Source organism: Typopeltis vanoorti, chromosome 21 (assembly GCF_054136105.1).
Source record: "Typopeltis vanoorti isolate ZY-2024b chromosome 21, IOZ_Tvanoo_1.0, whole genome shotgun sequence".
NCBI lineage: Eukaryota > Metazoa > Arthropoda > Arachnida > Uropygi > Thelyphonidae > Typopeltis > Typopeltis vanoorti.
In genome coordinates, this window is record NC_143569.1 from 54,750,367 (window position 1) to 54,774,925 (window position 24,559).

General features: G+C 37.6%; 1 protein-coding gene across 1 annotated transcript in view; it reads right to left on the minus strand.

Annotated features, from left to right (window-relative positions):
* The window catches only part of LOC150094861 (monocyte to macrophage differentiation factor 2-like), a 109,679-nt gene that overhangs the window by 1,806 nt on the left and 83,314 nt on the right, over nucleotides 1–24,559 (minus strand). Inside the window, exon 6 of the mRNA XM_090411684.1 lies at nucleotides 23,603–23,672. Coding sequence (XP_090267810.1) covers nucleotides 23,603–23,672 — 70 coding nt within the window. The remainder of the gene's footprint in view (nucleotides 1–23,602; nucleotides 23,673–24,559) is intronic.

Below are 24,559 nucleotides of genomic sequence, written 5' to 3' on the forward strand. Positions count from 1 at the left end.
CAGTCTTGATGGAGATCCAATAACAAACTAAAAATCCACTTTTCTTCCTCTCTCCATTTTTATGGTCTACGTAAGATACATAAAAAAGGTGTGCTTCTCCACTCAAATCATGGATTGAATCAATTCTCCAACAGCTATCGCATTTTATCACATAGCTAAGCTTTTATCCTGACTGTTAAACTTTCAAGTTGCAAATTCCTGCTCTTTCATAAAAAACTCTTCTGACCTCTGGAATGTCGAGTATGAGAAAAGATTGAGAAGATGTAATTTGCAGAGTCTGGTGGACAGGAGGAAGAGGGGAGATATGATAGAAACCTACAAGTTGGTAAGGGGTTGTTATAGGATCAACGCTGGAGAAGTTTTACAGAGAATAGTGGGAGATCAGGGGAGAACCAGAGGTTATCCCTGGAAACTGTATAAAGAGGGTGTGAGAGGCAGGTTTTTTCGTGGAGAGTTGTGAATGATTGGAATGCCTTGTCTGAGAATGTGGTGTCTGCAAAGAGTTTGAATGTGTTTAAAACACGGTATGTTGAGCTGTGTGTGTGTGTGTGATAAAAGGACCTTCCAGATGAGTCTTTGACTCCATGAGGTCTTGGGGTGGTAATAATAATAATAATAACTCTTTAGATCTTAAAGTGAGAAATTTATCCCTTAAATCCACTGACTTCATGATAAGCTTCAATGCTGATTTTTTATTCAACAATGTCCTGTTCCACTTCAGGATTCCCTTAATCTGCTCCCACATAAAGTGAAATTATTCCACTTAGTTATCCATTCTGGTTATTTCATCTGCCAAAACAAATTTTACAAACAGATAGAAGGCACTTCTAAGGAAAGCCTACTCTCTACAGTACTTGCAAACTTTTATCTGAAAAACTTAGAAGAAATACTGATAATCAGAGAATGCTGTAATTATCAACACAATTCTGAATCTATGTCCTCTTTAATGCTTTAACCAAACTCAAGACAGGACTATGATTCAAAGTCTTAATCTTACCTCCTTTATGAAGGGAAACAATTATGCCATCTTTCCATTCCTTTAGAATTTGTCCCAATCTAAGACTCATATTAAAAAGGAATGTCAATGCTCTTAACTACCTGGAACATTACCTCAAAATACATGATGATATATCATCAAGTCCTATAGCCTTACTGACATCTAATTTATTTAAATCCTCTTATATCCCTCCCCCCATTCACTCACTATCTCCTCTTCCCTTCTCAGTGCACCCAAATTCTGCATGATGTCACATTCATGAGGATATAATACTCATACGAATTGCTCATTTCCTATCTCAACTGCATCCTCCTTAATTTTCCTACATCCTCATTATCATTCTATCATTTTGATCAATCAGTATCATCCTTCCATAATACTGGCCTGGTTGGCCGAGTGGTTAGCGTATCCACTCTCCAGCCAAGAGGCTGAGGATTCAAATTCCACCAAGGGCATAGATGTTTGCGACTGTCCTACTAACTAATTACCATATTTACTTCTGTGACCTGTGTCCTGGTGCCATATGACCCTTGATGTCTTTGTATCATAAAAAATTAAATAAAAAAAAATCAAACATCCTTCCATAATCATCATCATCAAATTCCTGATATATACTTTCAAGGGGTATACATGATATGATAGTACTACATGAAAAATTTACATCATTGCTAATTTCCTATCTACAATTTTCCTACAAATCAGTCTGTTACCTGTCAAGACTCCAATATTATCAGATCTTATATTTCTGTCTTCTAAGGCACTTTTTTACTGCATCAATCCACCTATATCTTGGTCTTCCTCTGGGTCTTTTTCCTGCCAACCTTGCAAAGAACACTTGTTTTGCTAATCTTTCCTCTCCCATTCTTTTAAATGACCATACCACCTGAGATTAGCTCTGCTAATGCATTCCTGGATGCTGACAATGTCAAGTTCTTTCCTAATATCCTTGTTTTTAATATGATATTGCCATTGATGCCATCTGTTCAGGCCCCTAATCTTTCTCAGGACTCATATCTGCAGTCTCTAGTCTTTGGTAAAGTGTTTTACTTCTTACCCAGCTCTCAGATCCATTAGTTAAAACTGGTTTGAACACTGTCTTGTATACAGCTAATTTAATATTTTGGATTATTTTTTATTATTATTATTATTACGGGCAACTCCAGGGAGTCAGTAGACTCATCGAGGGAGGCCCCAAATCACATTCATCACAACTATTTGACATTCATACAGTATCTATCATACCTCGCCTTAAACTCATTCACTGTCACAGCATCCACCACAGACTCTGGGAGCACATTCCACTCATTCACCACTCTAAAAGAAAAGAACCCAGCTCTAACACCTTTACTAACCACACTTTTGCCCAGTTTTCATGGATGTCCCCTAGTCCTCCCACAACCAGCCCTGTTCTCAAAAATATCTTCTGAATTAATTTTATAGAAACCCTTCAGTAATTTGAATGTCTCAATCATATCTCCCCTCCTCCACCTATCAACCAATTTTTGCAACCCACAAATCCTCAACCTGTTCTAATAAGGTTCATTCCACAGACCTGCTATCATCTTGGTCACTCGCCTCTAGATCCTCTACACCGGTGCTTCCCAAACTTCTGGATGTGAGGGCCCCCTTTGCAAAAATTAAAATATTTCACAGCCCCCCTCGAAAAAAAAATCGAATAGAGATATATTATTATAATATTTATTGTTTTTTTATCCAATATAAAACATACACAGCGAATATTGCAAAAATCAAATGCATATATTACATTTTTTGCCTCTTACCATTTGGTTCCGAAGACGATGCGGGCTGTTCTGGTAAAATATGAAATACTGTCCTTTTTCTTTTTTAGTCTGTTTCTGCTTCTTCTGATTGTTCGCGGGATTTTTTATTTTTTTTTTTATCAACCACTTATCCATCTCAGGGTTAAATTTCTTAACGTAGAATAGATCAAATAATATCACCACTTACCAATACTGGCACACCACAGACTGATAACATGAAATTAGTGAATATTACCTGAATAAGGGAATCCCCCGGACCAGGAACATTTTTCACTTTTGTGACTTTTCTCACTTTAGGGTAATTAAGCCTAACGCGAAACAGACAGCAAAGGCAGGTTATTAAAACGTGCATATGATTGGTGCGGTATTAGCAAAAGATCGCGCAACCGAAAGATAAAAGCATAGCTGACAATTGAGTTGAAATGCTAACTCTCTTCAACCGAATTCCATATGTGAAACTGCCATAACATTCATTATATATATATTACTTGGTTTTAACACTTTTACGAATTTTAACAAGTTCGGTTGAATTTTATTGCTGCCTTGGTAAATCGAACTCACATACATCTAATTAATAACAATAGTTTTTAGTTAGATACTGTGTTTGCCCATGCAACATATGGTTTTGTTTCAGTCTATACAGCATAGTTTCTGTATAAGGGGACATGTGATTCATTAATTAGTGTGTTTTTATCCCAGTTGTCTCTAATTGCACTATTTGTTGAGAAATATATTACACAGACTCCTCATACCTTATTCACTGGCATAATAAAAGTACTTATTTTTATTGCCTCTGCAGTATAGTGGCTCTTAGGGAGGGCGTGTTGTTTACCACTGCGAGCAAGTTACTATCTCCCCACATGAACTTGTTTAAACTTTTTTTCATGTGGAAGGTATATGCGAAACTTTTATTGGTAACAGAAAACTAGCTTGGATGACAGTGATAATATACAACGAGTTTCGATATGTATATAAAGTCAATACCAACAGTCCCTGATTACGAACGCGTGATGAAAGGGACAGGAAGATTTGGAGCTTCCCTGGAGAGCATTTGAAAATACAATTAACCACTGCTTTGAAATGAAACATATGAATAAGCAATATTTACTAATATTTGTTAAGCGCCGAAATACGCAGGAAGCAAAGTTTGTGAACCAACACCAATGTGTGAATTTTTCCATTAAAATATAAAAAATAACAAAAAAGAAATAATAAAAGTTAAATACGTTTCTTTTAAAATAACAAAAATATACTTAGTCTTAAAACATTTTAAATTTGTTTTCATTATTTCATGGCCCCCCCTCAACAAAACCTATGGCCCCAAGGGAGTCGCAGCCCACAGTTTGGGAAGAGCTGCTCTACACCTCCTCCCCATCAAGAAGAAACCTAGGTGACCAAATCTGGGCACAGTAGTCGAGATGGGGTCTTATCAAGGCTCGATACAGAGGAACAATAACCTGCTTGTCTCTGCTTGTCAACGCATTCTTCAGCAACCAAGTGATTTGATGAGCTGATTTGGCCACTTTTGCAATGTGCCCCCCTAAACTTCAACTCCTTATCCACCAACAATCCTAAATCTCGTGCCCCATCAATTTCCTGGAGTACAGTTCCACCAATGTAGTAAACTGCTGCTAATCTTTTCACCCCAAAATGTATAACCTTACATTTTGCCACATTAAATTGACATCCATTCTCCTTAGCCCAGACCTCCAATCTATCCAAATCATCTTGCAAAATTTTGACGTCATCTGCATTCACTATTGCCCTACCCAACTTTGCATCATCCGCAAACAAATGAACTGTTCCTCTCAGATCCTTTCCTATATCATTAATGAACAAATTAAACAGAAGTGGTCCGAGAACAGATCCTTGTGGCACACCACTAGTCACAGGCTGTCTTGTGGACTGTACTCCTGAATAAACCACTCTCTGATATCTCTCCATCAACCACCCTCCTATCCATCTCATCAACCCTATATCCATCCCCATATGCTGCAATTTACTGATTAGAATTCCATACGGTATCCTGTCAAAGGCCTTAGCAAGGTCCAGTAGAATCACTGTAAACCCATTACCCTTATCCAGTTCAGCCGTCACCGTGTTATAATACGTGAGCAAGTTACTGAGGCATGACCTACCCTTCACAAAACCATGCTGTCCCCGATACAGTATCCCATTTTCTTCTATCCAATCTTGTATTTTCCTCTTGACTATTTTCTCCAAGACCTTGATAATAATTCCTGTTATGCTGATCGGCCGGTAATTTTCAACAGCAGCCTTGGAACCACCTTTATGCAGTGGAACTATTTCCCCCTCTTTCCACCCCCTTGGGACTGACCCAGACCCGAGGCTCAAATTAAACAAAATGGTCAAGGGCACTGACAATTCTTTAGCCGCTTCACGTACGACACGAGCTGGTATACCATCCAATCCCACAGATGTATTGACATTGAGGTTCTGTAATAGACTAGTTACCTCTACTTCATTCATCACAATTCCAGTATAAGCTGTTGGTTCTTCCATTCCTGCAATGTCACCACCTGGATGATATACTCTTGCAAAGTGCTCGCTCAGTAATTCCACTATATCGACTGATTTGGTTACCTCCCTACCCTCAGCATTTTTTAAGATCATTCTACCATGAACATTTTTCCTTTTACTTGCAACAGATTGAAAAAACTGTTTGGGATTCTCTTTAGCCTGCATGGCCAATTTTCTCTCGTAATCCGCTTTTGCTTTTCTTACCACCCTTGTTACCATCCTGGCCTGAGCTTTATACTGTTCCTGCGTCTACTGGCCACCTTTCTCCTTAACTTCCCTCCACAATTGTTTCTTTTTTTGCAGCTCAAGCTTAATAGTGTTATTCATCCATTTAACCCCTACTTGATTTATTATTCAGACTCTTGGTATACAGTCAACCATTGCCTCCTGCAAACACTTCTTAACCACCTCCCATGCACTATCGACATTTAGCCCTTGCAGTTTTACATGCCATGGCACTGAGCCAAGCACACTCCTAAGCTTGTCATACTTACCAGTCCAGTAATTCCACATGTACCCTGTCTTAATTGTAAATTCCACTCCTTTAGTCACCTCCCAAGTCAAGACCCCGTAATCACTCTCACCAATTGGTGGTAACGTGGTCATATTCATTACAGCCAAATTCTCAGATGCAATTACTAAGTCAAGCACTCTCTGACCCCTAGTATTTTCCATTACATGCTGTTGCAGATAGTTATTCCTTAATAATCGCATAAAATCCAATTCCTTCCTCCCATATGTCCTCTCCTCCTTCCAATCAATGTTACCATAGTTGAAATCTCCTATAATAATTACCCTCCTTCCACTCATTTCTTCTATTTGCTTATGCACACTATCTCCACCATCTATTCCATCACCTGGTCTATAGCAGCACCCAATTGTATATTTTGTTCTACTAGATTCTATCTCACACCAAACAGCCTCAAATGTGCTCTTTTCTCTATCCTGCAGTTCAACTGCTATACTCCTTGGCTGCAACTCATCAGCTATCATCAATAACACACACTCCTCCCACCTTTTTATTCATCATGTCACTCCTGAACATGCTATACCCGTCGCATTCAATTCCACTAGCTTTATCATCTTCTGTCAGCCATGTTTCACTAATACCAACAACCTGTGGCCTAGAAGTATTAGGAACATTCTTGTTCCTAATACTCCTGGCATTAGTGTACATGAATTGCAGAAGCCCATTTGTCCCATCACTACTTTGATGCCTTATACTAACTATCCCATTCTGATTTGTTGTCCTTCGTACTCGCTCGGGCATAATATACTCATTCGTACACTCAACTGTCTCCTTAAAGTCTGCATATCTACTCCCCCCCCCCCTTAATAAATCTAGTTTCCCTGTACATCCACTTCCACATCATTCATCAACACTTTTTCAAGCCTCCGTACACCAACTCCATTCAAATGTAACCCATCCATCTTATATAAGTACCTTTCGCCCATCGAGCTCATTCCACACATCCACAAATTCCACATCACTCTCCATGCATAAACCACGAATAAAGTCATTGGCAATTATGGCCCTCCTTCTAAACACTTCACTGTCATGCCGCAGTAAAATACTCACCATCCTAACTCTCTCACTCTTCTTGTTTGCTACCTCAAGTAATTCCCTCACATCCTCTATCATTTCCATTTTGTCCTCTTTCAAATCATTTGTTACTGCCACGATTATCATCTCTTTCACCCTCTGTTTTTGCACTTGAATAAATTCGCTGACGTCCGTTATGTTCGCACCCGGCTGGTACGACTTCGTCAAACTCTCGACTATCACACCTCTTAATAGCAAATCCCCATACAGCACTCGCTCCTTCATTTTATTGACGTTTACGAACATTCTATTATTTGTCGTCATCACAGACTTTCGCCGGTTATTAGTCGGTACGTTCCGCACACATTTTTCCATACGCTCTAGTTGCCTTTTTGCTCTGTGTATCGCTCTGTTCAAACGCGCAATTTCACTACTCGCATTTATCTCACCATTTTCGTTATCAATCAAATCATCCATTCGTTCTGTGTTTCTACCTTCATTTACACTTTCAACGACGCTCTCACACCTATCTGGCACTATTATGCAATTCTCTATCACACCGCCATTTTCTACATTCTGACTATCGTTAACGATATCACTCTCGCCACCCGAAACACGCTTGAGATCCTCATTCTCCTTACACTATTTGCACTTATTAACTCCACTATCGCCCTCTAACCAGACTCCCACCACTCTTCGCAAAGCATACATCTCACAGACAGCACATTGCTTAAATTCATTTACATCAAAACTCTTAAACAAACATGGTCACCTGGCCGCCATTTTTTTCTTTATCGGTGCCATATGTACGTTATCTTATCTTAAAAATAATACTTAAAATAACAGAAAACACACAAAAATTGCACAGACACACCAAGAAACAAAAAGCAAACAATACTACTTAAAATTCTAGTAAAATTGCCAATGTTAACACAAAATACTACTAATCTTTTCAGAAGCTCTCGACAAGCCGACGATCAAATCAGTGCGACACCAAGCGGCTTCTATTTCTCTCTTATTCCATGCACATTTATTCAGTTGACTTCCTACCATACAGCTTTGTTGATTCTGTTGTCTATTTCTATATTTAATTTACCATCTTCAAATCTTCAGCTGAAATGTTTTATTTGTTCTAAACGTTCTCCATTCACAATGCAGTTGATATTTTCAATGTTTCTGCCTATTTTCATTCTTTGCCTTTTTAATGCTGACTGTCATACCATATCTATTACAACAGTTTTTCAATTTAGTCAGGGAATCTTGCAGACTTGTAGCGGATTTATTTAGAAGTATAACATCATCTGCATAAAGCAAAGATTAACATCTCCAATTTTGATATCAGGTTTAATACCACTTTCCTTCATAATGTGATCCATATAAATAATGAATAAAAGAGGGGATAAGGTACATCCTTGTCTGACACCAGATTTAACATTAAACCATCTTCCTGTACTTCCTTCAATTCTAACTGCTAACTTACAACTCAAATAAAGAGTAAGTATTGCTTGATATAATGCCCCATTGACCGTACAACTGTAGAGTTTTGAATAGCTTTTCTCTTGGCACATTGTCATATGCCTTTTCCAGATCTACAAAACTTAAATACAGCTCTCTGTTATATTCCCATGACTTCTCAACTATTTGTTGTAAAGTGAAAATCTGATATCCTGCCAGCCCCTATATAGCCTGAATTCAGCTTGTTTTTTACCAAGCTTCCCTTCCACAATCCTTCTCCACTGTTTCTCAATTATACTGGCATAAATCTTACCAGGAACATTCAGTAGAGAAATGTCTCTGTAGTTCTCACATTCAGTTTTATTTCTCTTTTTATATATGGGTACTATGAGGGCTCTACTCCAATCATCTGGAATCCATCTCTCTGTCCAGGCCTTCTGACCTATGCAGCGCAGCTACTGTAAGACTTTTATACCTCCATACTTGAACATTTTTCATTGAATATCAACTACTCTTGCTGTCTTTCCACATTTCAGGCTTTTTCTACCTCAAGTGGATATGTATTCCTGACTGCATGCCTGGTCAGTGTTTTTTATCACTGTGCTGTATTCACTGCTTGTTTCGTTTGGCAATTTTTCGAAGTAATTACTGCATACTTCAAGGATATCTTTTTCTCCTGTTTTCATGTCCCCTTTATCATCTCTAATTCCTTTTACAGCACTCTTTCCTCCATTTCTGAGCTTCTTCTACAACCTCCAGAATATCTTTCCACCTTGATATTTATTTTCTATGTTCTTACCAAAGTCCTCCCATGACTTTTTTAGCCAGTTTTACACAGTGTTTATCTTTCTTACATTTGTCTCTGTATTCTCTAAGACAAGGGTGGCCAATCTATGGCGCATACACCAAAAGTGGTGCATTGCATGATTAAAAGTGGCGCACTGAACCCCAGAGAAAAATTTTTTAAAAATTTGTATATGATTTATATATATATATATATGTGTGTGTGTGTGTTAAAGATACCAAGCAATTTTAAATGGTTTTACTCCATTTTTCCCAAGTAAGCAAACAGACAAAAATGTCAAGTTTGCGCCTGCAAGTGATGCAAGACTAGCTGATCCTACAGGTAGTGCAAGACCAAGGCAACTCGTGGTAGAGGTGGAACAAGCTCCGATCACTAATCTTAATATTTACCCTTAATGCCAAAACATCTCCAAGAAGGGGATGTATGATGTTTTGTATTAAAGGCAAGGGGCCACTACCCAGACCGGTTTCGAAAACACCTTATGGCAACTTGTTTTGGTAAAATACTTACAAGCTCTGTATTACTAAATCTTGGTATTTCTAGCCTAGCTCCCACTGATGAGACCTCAAAAAAGGTCGAAACTGGTCTGGGTAGTGGCCCCTTGCCTTTAATACAAAACATCATACATCCCCTTCTTGGAGATGTGTTTTGGCATTAAGGGTAAATATTAAGATTAGTGATCGGAGCTTGTTCCACCTCTACCACGAGTTGCCTTGGTCTTGCACTACCTGTAGGATCAGCTAGTCTTGCATCACTTGCAGGCGCAAACTTGACATTTTTGTCTGTTTGCTTACTTGGGAAAAATGGAGTAAAACCAGGTTTAAAATTGCTTGGTATCTTTAACATAATTATACCCAAGGTAAAAATACTTTCTACATATATATATACATATATATATATATATATACACATATATAAATATATATATACATATATAAATATATATATACATATATAAACGCACAATTAATCTACCACTGAATTCTAGAGTGCGCACTTATTATACTTGTTTGATCTTGAAGCAACAGGCACCAGCAAATGCTGACATGCATCACCAGTTAATCAATTTACAGCTGACTTTCGTGTCATAACGTTCGATGAACTTCTGATTCAATGTGAGTGAACAATTCTGTGTTTTCGAACTTATGTGTTTTTATTAACAGTCTTTAAGTTTAAGATAAGATTTCAGTTTTCGTGAAGGCTTAATATAGTTCTGTAAATTTAAAAATTAATTTTTTTCATCTTGAATGTGTATGTCAAGTTCTTGCCTGCTCCTCTAATTTGCTGATTACTGAAACCTGCAATTATTCGGTGTATTTGTATGTGTGTGTTTTTATGTTTTTTATACAATATCTTTACTTTTTATTTACGTAGATTTATTGCTAAAATTTAATTGATCATCAGCAAAGCTTTCGTAATGAGGATGTTTGAGTTGTGTGTGTGTGATTGCCAGCTGATCGACTGTTTTATGGCAAGAAGCGATCTTGAATTTCATTGGACATAATATATTATGAGAGAGAGAGAGAGAGGCGAAAACTCTCTATGAAAAAAAATATGTGATTTTTAAACTTACAGAACTGTATTAGGCCTTCGTGAAAACAGGAATCTTATCTAAAACTTGTAGAACTCTTTTTGAATGTTCATAATGTTTAAAACGATAAAATAATTGATTAAATAAATTATTTAATAATAAGCTTTACTTTTGAAATAATTTTTTTTTACATTCAGTTACCCATTACTTTGCAAAAGAAAATGACAGAAGAAAAGCAGAAGGTGATAGCAAGCACCTGTTTAATGAACTGTGGGAAAATTAGTTCTTATTTATTGCGGGTCCTTCAGGAAAACCGTTGCGCATTGTCTGTGAAAGCACTCTCTCTCAGGTAATAGAAGACATGATCTTAACAGACACTATAGAAAACATCAAGCTGAATTAGAAGAAAAACTGAAGTTAGTTCCTGGGACTGAGTTGCAGAAAGAATATGTGGTTAAGAAATAGGAAGAAATAAAAAAGAGACAAAATATATTTGTGAAACGAAGTTGTGAAAGTGTGGCAATGCTGGAGGCGTCTTATGAAATTGCCTTTGTGTTGGCTAAAAAACACAAGCATTTCTCTGATGGAGAGGAAGTTGTTAAGCCCTGTCTCGAAAAATTTGCAAAATATCTTGGTGATAAGAATGTTGAAAGAAAAATAAACCAAATTGCTCTGTCCAAGCAAACAATTACAAGACGCATCGAAGAACTTTCCCATGATGTTACTGAGCAATTGAAAGACCATGTGCATGCTTGTTCTTTCTTTTCTTTAGCCTTGGACAAATCCGCAACATATGTGATGTAGCCCAATTAAGCATTTTTATAAGAGGAATTGATGGTAATTTTAACATCTTTGAGGAACTTATTGGTCTTGAGTCACTTTATGGAAAAACCAGAGGGTTTTGACAAAGTAAAGTCATGTCTAGAAAATCAACAACTAGATTCTAGTAAGCTCATCAGTGTTTGCACTGATGGAGCACCATCAATGGTAGGTAGAGTTTCTGGGACTGTAACTTTACTTGAAAGGTTTTAAGGTTGTTCTCTACTAAAATATCACTGTATTATACATGAAGAATCTCTATGTGGAAAAACTAAATTTGAAGCATGGTATGATACCAGTTGTAAAGTGCATGAATAAAATTACAGCAAGAGGGTTAAACAGAAGAGAATTCAGAGAATATTGTGTACTGCTAGATATGGAATACGGTGATCTCATCCTTCATTGTGAGGTGCGCTGGCTTTTTAAAGGACAAGTTCTCAGTAGATATTGGAAGCTGAAAGAAAGTGTTCGTAATTTTCTGGAAGAGAAGGATGAGCTGCATGAGAAAAAAGCCCTGTTGTGTAATGAGAAATTGCTATTTCATTTAGCATTTTTATTTGATGTTACCAGCCACCTCAATGATCTAAATTTGAAACTGCAGGGAAAGAACAAATTGTTTCCTAGCTTAGTAAATGACATCAGTGCATTCAAATTGAAATTAAAACTGTTCATCTCCCAGTTAGAAAACAGGGATTTAAGTCAATTTCCACATTTAAAAGAACATAGTGAATCTGTTGAAGATAATGGCAACTTTGCAGAATATACTGAGAAACTCAGATTATTGCAAGAGTCCTTTAACAGTCGTTTTAGTGATTTTGCCGAAGAACAAGACTGTATACTTGCATTTATAAATCCCTTTTCACTTACTGAACAAAAAATCTTGACAATGCCTAGTAACATACAAATGGAACTTATTGATCTCAAAACCAATTCTGTATTGAAAATGAAATTTAATGAACGTCCATCACTCCCGGATGCTTCTGATATAATTAATTTCTGGCGATTGTTGCCCTGTGAACATTTTCCAGAACTGAGAAAATTTGCTCAGAGTTATATCTGCCGTTTTGGAACTACATACAGATGCGAACAAGCATTTTCATTAATGAAAATTATTAAGAACAAACTACAGTCGCGGATTCTAATTTGAAAAACTGTTTGATGCTTTCTGTAACTGATTTAATTTCAAACATTACAAGCTTAGCAAAAGCAAAGCAATTTCAAGTCTTAATAAAATAATTAATGTTTATCTTGTCTTTATATGAAATCCTTTTATTTAAAACTGCTAAAAGTGTTTATATAACTATATATATAATAAATCATTTTATGCGTAACTGTTAAATATATCCATATTACCATATTTTAAAAGGGCTGAAAAGTGGTATAAGTTTGTATGGTGCATCTTAACTAAAAAATGAAAAAATTAATGCATGAACTATAAAAGGTTGGCCACCCCTGCTCTAAGAGCACAATCTAACTTATTTGCCAGGAACATTTGATATGCTTTCTTCTTTTCCTTCACTGCTTCTTTAACTTCCTGTGTTCACCATGGAGTTCTGATTTTTCTATCCTTACAGACAACCCCACCACATGCTGAATCAATCAGTGTTTTCTTCAGGGTTTGCCACTGAATCTCCAAGGTTTGGTTCCTGTTCTCAAATTCTTTCATTTTTTTTTTTTTGTTTTTGAATAATATTTGAGTATTTTAGTCTACAGTTCACATCTGAGAGCTGCTCAACTTTATTCACTTAAAAACTTTCTAACATGTTCTTCTTTTCAAATATGAAATTCAATTTTATCCTGCTCAAGACTGAATGGTGATCACTTCCAATTTCAAATCCTCTGTACATTCTGGTTTCCTGCACAAGGGAGAAAACATCACTATCAACAATAACATAGTCAATGATAGTCAATTTCTATTACTTTTATATATACAGGTAGTCCCTCTTACATTAACTCAGACTTATGCAAATTATCCTAAAAGGGCTATAAAAATTTTGAGTTATAAAAGTTTAACTCACCACATACATTGCTGGCATGCCATCTTAACAGCAATCATCTGCAAAGCAGACACAACCTATATGGTGCATGCATTCACTTTCTTTACTACTGAAAATGGATATGCTGTATTTTTGCATTCATATACTTTCATAATTTTTAGCGTTTTTGCATGCACTGGAGTGATCAGAAAAAGGAATAAAAGTGGAAGAAAAAAAAAAGTGAACCAATGTGAAAACACAACAACTGATCTAGACATGAAAATGAAAATTACAAAAGATATATAGTACTTATTTGATCATTCTCTTTTAAAAAATTCTGTACCAAGTATATTATTATTATTATTGACATCCACCTTTCATGGAGTCAGAGACTCATCATGGGAGGTACACACTATTGCACACAATGCTCATCCAACTGTGCCTTAAAATGATTCAATGTGTCAACATTCATAATACACTCAGGCAATGCATTCCACTCACCAACCATTCCCCATGCAAAGAACCTGTTCCTCACTCCTCTGCTCATGCCCTCTTCATACAGTTTCCAGCAATGGCCTCTTGTTCTATCCCCCCCCCCTCCCTCCTCTCTCATTCTATCAAAAATCTCTTCCATGTCAACCTGATAACAACCCCTGACTAGCTTATATGTCTCAATCATATCTCCCGTTTTCTCATATTCACGAGGCTTTGTAATTTACATTCTCTTAATCTGTCCTTGTCCTCCAAATTCCAAAGACCACTGACAACCTTTGTGAAACCATATCCTTGTCACCATGAAAACCCAGTGACCAGATCTGAGCACAATAATCCATAGAAGTCCTGATCAAGGCCTTATATACAATCCCATCTGTTTCAATTTATTTATTAGTTTGTAATGTGGGAGCTTATGATGTCAGAGACCCAGATATGACGTGTTCTACCACATATTTAAAACTTATCTGAAACTGACTTTTGTGTTGCAGCAGGCATTAAAAACACCTTTGACACAAGTTTTTCTTGCCACATTATTATTATTATTATTATAACAGTGTCTCTATAGAGTCAGAAGACTCATTGTGAGAGACCCTACATTGACACATTAACCATTATTCACACAATATTTATCATACTTCTCCTTGTTAAATTGTGAATGAAGATATTTATAATTAATAATACTTCATTCATAATTAACATGATATACCATATCATAAGCAGAACTTATTTAAGTTTATTTTGTTGGTCTCTTGCTTATAAAATGTTATTCATGTAATTCCTTTTGAATTTTGCTAGTTAAACATTATACATATCTGCAAGGAGATGTGTTTTGCATTATGGGAGATACTGAGATAGTAGTGTTGGTAGCTTCCTCCACCTTTGCAAGGAGTCGCCTGGTGTTGTACCACTTTACCCCAGTCCTGAAGATACTTTTAGGTGCAAACTTTGTTTGCACACACTTGGATAAAGGATTAAACTAAATTTATTATAGTCTGACCAAGTGAAAAATAAACTTTCAACGTTAGTTAATTTTATTTATGTAATTTTAGGGTATATCATAGACATGAAAAGCCTCTGTATTGAAGTGTCATTTATTTTATTTGCTTTATTCCTTTAATATTATTAAAGCACTTAAGGAATTGAACAACGTAGATAAGAATATAAATTAAATTACACTTTAATAAATATTTCTGATGTTTCGGCAACATCACGTTGCCATCTTCAAAAGGAACTTACAAAAAAAGGCACGTGCACGTAGGCACTACAACACAGTAACTGAGAATGAAGAGATGAAGCTATTGTTCTCCTAAAAGTCCTGATGGTGCCCTCTAGTGGGTTAAGGTTCTTGGCCATTCGGCTGATGTAAGCCTCCCAAATTTGGAGCAGTCGCATACAACCAAATTTGTTGAGGTTTGGAGAGTTTCTTAGGGCTGAGGCAGATTCCATAAACCACTCTCCTCACCCTTGGCCACTTGGCTGACTTGCAGAGAGAGAGACAGATGAGCTGAAAGAGCAGGTGAAATGTCTGGGGGGAATGAGATGAGAAGTGTGAAAGATGAGATTAAGTGAATGGAAGAAACGAATGCAAGGTGAATCAGAGCAGGAGTGAGAGAGAGTTATGGGAATAATAGAGGAGGAGAGAATAGGAACAGTAGAAGAGATGGAAGGAGAGAGAGAGAGAGAGAGAGAGTTATGGGAATGATAGAAGAGGAGAGAATAGGAACAACAGAAGAGAGAGAGAGTTATGAGAATTGTAGAAGAGGGAGAGAATAGGAACAGTAGAAGAGAGGGAATGATAGAAGAGGAGAGAATAGGAACAGTGGAAGAGAGGGAATGAGAGAGAGAGAGAGTTATGGGAATGATAGAAGAGGAGAGAATGGAAACAGTAGGAGAAAAGGAATGAGAAGAATGCAAGGGAGCACTGGAACCAGGGATAGAGTGATGTCAGGAAGGCAGGTAAGTAGGGGAACACAGAGAGAAAGTGTTAGAGGAGAGAGAGTGAGGGATGCATGTGAGCAATCGAGGAACAGGGTGGTAAGAGGTGTAATGTATAGGGACTCAATGATCTGTGGTGTTCAAGATAGGATGCGTGAGGCGTGTTTGCCTGGAGGAAAGATAGAAAGTGTGGCTATGGCAATTAAGAGGGGTGAAAGGGGTGAATGAGATGATTGTGATGGTAGGAACAAATGACTTGAGAGGTAATGTAAATTGGGCAGCAAGAGATACGAGATTCTTGTTTGAGGTTGTACGAAAGAAGACGCAGAGAGGAAAGATAGTGTGCATGTTGCCTAGGTATGATAGTGACGAGCTGAGCAGAAGAGTAGTAGTATTGAATAACATAATAGCTAGAATGTGTCAGAAGAGAGGATTGGAATATATGGATGCTTGGAGGGCATTTGAGGACAGAAAGGAATTGTATGCGAGAGACTGCTTGCATTTGAATGAGGAAGGACGTAGGCATCTGGAGAGATTGCTGTGCTGAATGAGTCTGTGTGTCAATGCAGGGAAACTAGAATGCCAGGGTGGATGGTAGCAGGGATGGTTTCTTGTGAGAAGGGGGACATCAGGTAATGCTGAGCCTAGTGAGTGTAGAGGAGATAATGCTGGGTATAGAAACAGTGGAATTTTGATGCTTTATATTAATGCCAGGAGTATGAGGAATAAAGGAGAGGAATTGGTGGCGCTGATAGCATCGGCCTGGCCAAAGATTATTGGGATCACTGAGACGTGGTTGACAGATGAGGATATAATAACAGGAATAGAAGTAGCAGGGTACAGCATTTTTCGGCAGGATAGGAAGGGAAAGCACGGTGGTGGAGTACTGCTTATGATAAGTGACGACTTATCTCCTCTAAAAGTGGAGGCTTTGGAAGGCAGTGACACTAATGATTTTGAAAGCATATGGTGTGAGGTAGAGGTGGGTAAGACAGGATATTTAGTGGGGTGTTGCAACAAACCAAGGAGCACAGAGGGTGGGGACCAGGAGATGTTTAGACAGTTGAGCTTGGCAAGTGCAAGAAGAATGATTGTTATGGGAGATTTTAACTACAGCAGTATAAATTGGGGAGAGGAAGATGCATGTAGCAATAATGGAATGGAATTTCTAGAATTCTTGAGGGACAAATGTCTTAGGCAACATGTAACAGAGGGAACAAGATGTTCAAGAGTTTTGGATTTGGTGATAGCATCAGAAGAGTTGATAATAACTGAGATGACATCTCTCCCACCAGTTTGAGAGAGTGACCATGTGGTTTTGACTTGGAAGATGAATAGACATGCAGGAGTATCAAAGAGTTGGGAACGTATGTGGAATTATAAGGCAGGTGATTATAATAGTCATAGACGTCAACTTGGGGAAGTTTCATGGAGGGAGGAATTGGAAGGCCTGGATATCATTAGTACTTGGGAAATTGTGAAGGAATATTTGTTAGCAGCAATAGTAAGCTGTATTCCACAAGTGAAGAAGAGGACACAATTTGGAGTAAAGTGGATGACAAACAATATTAAACAGGAACTGCATGTGAAAAAGAGGCAATGGAAGATATATAAGGAGACAGGTGAAGAGCTGATGCTGAAGAATATAAGACACAGGCCAGAAGAGTGACTAGTATGGTAAAGAAGGTGAAACTGGAATATGAGAAGAGATTGGCTCTAAGATCCAAAGAAAATCCTAGGGAATTTTTTTAGCTATGTGGCCAGTAGGAGGAGTGGGATAAAAATGGGAATATGGTGACTGATGCAGAGGACATAGTGGAATTATTCAATGAACACTTTATTGGAGTATTTTTCTGGAGGAGTAAATTTTAATACTAGAGGGATAGGGCAGGTTCGAGGTTCAAAGGTGGAGGATGAGAGTGTGTTCCAAATACTGAGTACTCTGGATGTCAATAAAGCTGTGGGACTGGATGGTAACTCACCACGAGTTTTGAGAGAATGTGCTAAAGAACTGACAGCTCCTTTGACATGGCTTTTCAATGAAAGTCTGGCTATGGGAAAGGTGCCCAGGGAATGGAAGGAAGGAAAGATAGTGCCATCGCATAAGGGCGGTAGCAGACTGGAAGTGCCTAATTATAGGCCAGTTTGTGTGTCATCAGTATTTAAGATCTTGGAGAAATTAGTGAGGGACTGTATACAGCATTGGGCAGATGAGGGTAACGTTATCTGTGAGAGTCAACATGGATTTGTGAAGGGGCACTAATAATATGCTAGCCTTTTATAATAAAGTTACAAGAGCCTTAGATGAGGGAAAGGCATATACTGCTATTTTCTTAGATGAAGACTTTTGACAGGGTGCCACATGATAAGATGATATTTAAGTTGCAGCACATGGGTCTGGATGTCAGATTGGTCAACTGGATTCAGAATTGGCTGTCTGATAGGTATCAGAGAGTTGTGTATGGTGAGGCAATTTCAAGGAAGCAGAGGGTTACAAGTGGGGTCCCACAGGGCCCAGTACTGGGACCTATATTCTTTAACCTTCATATCAGTGACATTGTCAGTGGATTGCAGGGGGATATTCAGTTGTTTGCAGATGATGTGATGCTGGGAAGGGTTATTAGTAATAGTGCAGATGTGGTAGCCCTGCAAGAGGATTTGAATAAGCTAGATAGATGGGCAAATGAATGGGGGGTATCGGTTTAATGCAGCAAAACGTAAGGACTTGAGGTTTGGGAAACATCAATGGGACACTGCGACTCTATTGGAGGAAAGATAGTGTGCATGTTGCCTAGGTATGATAGTGACGAGCTGAGCAGAAGAGTAGTAATATTGAATAACATAATAGCTAGGATGCGCTAGAAGGAGCTATCCTGGAGGAAGTAGGGGAAGACAAGAGATCTGGGTTTGATGATTGATAGAAACCTGAAATTTAGGGGACATATTGCAAAGGTGGTGAAGGTAACACAGAGGATTGCTATTTAAGTTGCAGCTGCAATAATGAGAAGGACGCTGACCTGCAGAGATAAAAGAGTTATCGTTCAAATTAAGTGGATATTGAATCCAACATTATTTCAAAGTCGAATAGAGAAACTGCAAAAGTTTCATGCCAAATATAGAAACTAAAAAAAATTTCAGTGGATCCAAGCATAAGCAACCCTTTCATGACAGGGGCAACTTGTAGTAAAGATGGAGCAAGCTCTAATCACAATCTTTAGTATTTCCCATAATGTAAAACACATCTCCTAGCAGACATGTATGATGTTATACATTATGGGGGGGGTCACTACTCACTGGTTTTGACCTTTATTGAGGTCTTATCAGTGGGAGTCAGATCCAAATGTAAATAAATACTCGGGTTGAAGTGATGCAGAACTTATACTTTACCATACGAGTTGCTAAAAACAAGGTATCACATCACAAAAGGCACCAAGAATTACTGAAAAAGAGAGCCAAAAGGCTTCACTTATGCAATGCAAAATTATTCAAATTAAGTGGATATTGAATATAACATTATTTCAAAGTCGAATAGAGAAACTACAAGAGTTTCATGCTGAACATAGAAACTATAAAAGTTTCAGCGGACCCAAGCATAAGCAAGCCTTTCATGGCAGGGTCAACTCTTAATAAAGGTGGAGTAAGCTCTGATCACAATCCTTAGTATTTCCCATAATGTAAGACACATCTCCTAGAGGACATGTATGATGTTATACATTATGACGGGGGGGGGGGGGGGGGGAGTCAATACTCAGACCGGTTTCGACCTTTATTGAGATCTCATCAGCATTTATTTACATTTGGGTCTAGCTAACACTGATGAGACCTCGATAAAGGTCAAAACTGGTCTGGGTAGTGACTATCCCCCCCCCCCATAATGTATAACATCATACATGTCCGCTAGGAAATGTGTTTTACATTATGGGAAATACTTGTGGATAACTTGGATAACTATCCAAGTTATCCAATTGAATAGTTTACTTGAATAATCATACCATCTTTCCCGTATTTTTCCCGATCAATAATATTTGTACCATCCTCATTGTCAATTATCCAGTTCTTATGAACAAAAGGCTTTGTTAATTTCTTAATTATATGGTATGCTGTTGTATGGTTATTCTTATGAAGATTGTCCTCAATTTCTTTGCATTCTTTGAATAACCATTTCTTTTTTGCAAACTTTACCTACTTCTTAATCTGTCTGTTCAAATAATTATACTTTCTTGTTAATTTTTTGTTGTTAATTTTTCTTGTGGTTCTAAATACAAATTTCAACATATATGTTGCTAAATTATGGTCACTTCCTGGTGAAAGTTTTTTCACTAGGTTATACTATAAATTAAAAATGCCAAGAAATTATATTCTTGGTTTCATCCTTTATTCAAGTGTAAGCAAATACAGTTTGCACTGAGTGGGCTACTTATATAGAGGCTAATGACTTCACATCAATTGCCTTAGTATTCCATCATGCAACACATACACATCCTTATGGACATGTATAATGCTATGCATCATGGGAAGGGCAACTACCCAGACCAGTTTTGACCTTTATTGAGGTCTCATCAGTGGGAGCCAGACCCAGAAGTTATACCAAGGTTGAAGTAATGAAGAAGTCATATTTCAATATACAAGTAGTCAAAAGATGTCACATGTTATTACTAAAATATTCCAGATTACAGATAGATGTTTAAAGTTTTTTTTTTCACTTGGTTATACTATAAATTAAAGATGCCAAGAAATTATATTCCTGGTTTCATCCTTTATCCTCTATAGACAAGTAGCCCAGTTGTGAAGTTACTTCATATGCAAACTATGTTTGCTTACACTTGGACAAAGGATGAAACCAAGAATATAATTTCTTGGAATCTTTAATTTATAGTATAACCAAGCAAAAAGAAAAGTAAAGGAAAAAGAACAAATTATTACAATCTGATGAAACATAAGGATTAAAGAGTTTTAAGATATGTTTCTTTCTTATGGTTATATCAATAACTTTAATATCACATTTTTGTTCTAGGTGTTTATCAGACCTTCTCAGCCCCCCCCCCTCATAATTTTGTTTAAAAGTCCTAAAAAAATCCTGAAATAAAATAAATACAACCATATAGAAAACAAAACAAAAAATCTAAACATATCTCTTAACAAGATAAATTGAAATTTGCTGCTGCTATGTCAGTCTTGGACCTCCTTTATGCAATGGAACTATTTTCTTCTCTTTCCGCTCCCTCAGGACTAACCCAGAGCTGAGTTTTTGACATATAACATGCTGTGACCAGAGAACATTTAACACTTTGACGTCATTGGGAATCTCCAGAATATAACCCATAGTCTGTTGTGAATTTTTTTTGCTGCTTAGTCTTCAGGGTTCAACATGGATTTGCATATTTTAAAAGTTAAGATTTTTTTTTAGCTACACTTGTTTCTGCCTGATAATACAGTCTGCAACTTACATCACTGCTTCATTGATAGGTGTTCAGCTGACTGCTTCAACACTAAATTTTGCAAGATGGGAAAGTATTCCAGTCAGCCTAGTCAATTTACCACATAGGCATCCAGGCATGGTTCATGTGAGGATATAGTGCACATCACAGAAAATAATCACATCTATATATGTTCTTTTTGACATCCTGCATGAACAGGGGAACTCCCTATCCATAAGTTGTCTTTTTAATTGGCAATTTTTTTTTTTTTTAAACCACTGGCTTCTTTAAAAATAAACTATACACTTCCTGTCTCTTTTATTAAAAACTCCAGATGATTTATTTAAATAATAAGTCAAGATTAGCCAAGGAACTTTTGGTACATAATTACTAAAATAAAATAACAGCGTTTTCAAAAAAATTCTCATAAACCTCAATTGATAAAAAAGTCTGTGCCAACAAATGCTACTATCACTTGATATCTAACTTAAGAATGTTTCAATTATAAATTTACTTTAGCTATAATCTGTTCACCAAACTAAGAAGGTTGATTAAATGAAGGCAAGTGGGAAAATTCAAGTGTTTGTTACGTGATTATTATTATCCAGGCCTCCATGGAGTCAAAAGACTCATCGTGGGAGGTCCTTCCTAAGAAACACAAAGTCTATCAAGATACATCGAGGGGAGGTCCCGACTTGAGAAACACAGTCTATCATACCACTCCTTAAACTCATTGACTGTTCTCGCACTCACCACTCCATCAGGCAATGCATTCCATGGTTCAACCACCCTCCATGCAAAGAAACCACTCCTCACCCTCCTGCAAACTTGAGGCCATCCCTGGAAGTTACCTTTCATAACTTCCAGGGATGGCCTCTTGTCATCACTCCTTTCCGCTGTTCAACCAAGCGAAAGTACTCCCCAGTGTCAACCCTGTAACCAACCACATCTCAACAGTTTAAAAGTCTCAATCATATCGCCTCTCCTTCTTCTATCCACCAAACTCTGCAGTCCACATTCCCTCAGCCGATCCTCATAACTATCATTGTACAGTCCTGAAACCATCTTTGTTATCCGCCTCTGTACCCTTTCCACAGTTAATTTATCCCCTTCAAATCCTGGGAACCGAATCTGAGAACAATAGTCCAAGTGTGGTCTGATCAGGGTCTTATACAACGGAATGATAACTGTTTTATCTCTGCAGGTCAGCGTCCTTCTCATTATTGCAGCAATCCTCTGTGTTATCTTCACCACCTTTGCAATATATCCCCTAAATTTCAGGTTTCTATCAATCATCAACCCCAGATCTCTTGTCTCCCCTACATTCTCCAGTATAACTCCTCCCATAGAGTATGCAGTGTCCCATTGATGTTTCCCAAACCTCAAGACCTTACATTTTGCTGCATTAAACTGATACCCCCATTCATTTGCCCGTCTATCTAGCTTATTCAAATCCTCTTGCAGGGCTGCCATATCTGCACTATTACTAATAATCCTTCCCAGCTTCACATCATCCGCAAACAACTGAATATCTCCTTGCAATCCACTGACAATGTCATTGATATAAATGTTAAACAATATCGGTCCCAGTACTAAGCCCTGTGGGACCCCACTTGTAACCCTCTGCTTCCTTGAAACTGCCTCACCATACACAACTCTCTGATACCTATTGGACAGCCAATCCTGAATCCAGTTGACCAATCTGACATCCCGGCACATGTGCTGCAACTTAAATATCAGCTTATCATGTGGCACCCTGTCAAAAGCCTTCGTCTAAGAAAATGGCAGTATATGCCTTTCCCTCATCTAATGCTCTTGTAACTTTATCATAAAAGACTAGCATATTGCTAAACTTCCGCAATGGCACTTATCTATTCCATGGACACCTTTCCCGCAGCCAGACTTTCATTGAAAAGCCAGGTCAAATGCACTGTCAGTTCCCTAGCACATTCTCTCAAAACTCGTGGTGAAATACCATCCAGTCCCACCCACAGCTTTACTGACGTCCAGAGTACTCAGTATTTGAAACACACTCTCCTCCTGTACCTCTAAACCTCGAACCTGCCCAATCCCTGTAGCATTAAAACTGACTCCTCCAGGATGAAATACTCCAATAAAGTGTTCATTGAATAATTCCACTATTAGTGATTTGATTTGACAGCTTATCCCATTTGTTGCTGAGGGGGGATAAGTTGTCAAATCATAGTGTTGTCTGTGACTATGGCAAATGCGTTTCTTTACTTCACAATTTGTGAAAAGTCTACAGAATCCCAAATAAAATTTAGAAGACTTATTCAGAATACTTACTATGTAATAAACAGCTACACCAGGAAGAACACCAATTATAAGGTACAATATGATCTCCAATGTTTTGTATCTGAAATCATATTCAATGTTTTAAAAATCAGCTAAAATATAACAGATATTGATAAAACAACAAAAATATATAGAGATTCACAGCAGCATAGAAATTTTACTTCATATGTAAACATTATCTTTCAAATAATATCATGTTAATAAATACCCTACAATAACACAGTAACACTTTTATTGAAAACAACATTCTGTTAAAACTTTTTTTTAAATACAAATATTATTCTGTCAAAGCTAAGATTCATACTGGAAATTTTATATATTTTTATTATTATTATTATTATTATTACCACGGGCTACTCCAGGAGTCCTTAGACTCATCGAGGGAGGCCCTAAACATCATGTTCACACAGCTGTTCAACATTCTCACAATATCTATCATACCTTGCCTTGAACTCGCTCACTGTCATAGCACCCACAACAGACTCTGGCAGCTTATTCCACTCATTTACCACTCTAAAAGTAAAGAACCCAGCTCTAACACCCCTGCTAACCACGCTCTTGCCCAGCTTCCATGGGTGTCCCCTAGTTCTCCCACCACCAGTCCTGATCTCAAAAATATCATCTGAATTAATCCTATAGAATCCTTTTAGCAATTTGAATGTCTCAATCATATCTCCCCTTTTTCGCCTATCAGCTAGTTTCTGCAACCCACAAATCTTCAATCTGTTCTCATATGGTGCATTCCATAGATCTGCTATCATCTTAGTCACTCGCCTCTGGATCCTCTCAACCTCCTCCCCATCAAGAAGGAACCGAGGTGACCAAATCTGGGCACAGTAGTCGAGATGAGGTCTTATCAGGGCTCGGTACAGAGGTACAATAACTTGTTTTTCTCTGCTCGTCAAGGTATTTTTCAACAACCAAGTGAGTTGATGAGCTGATTTAGCT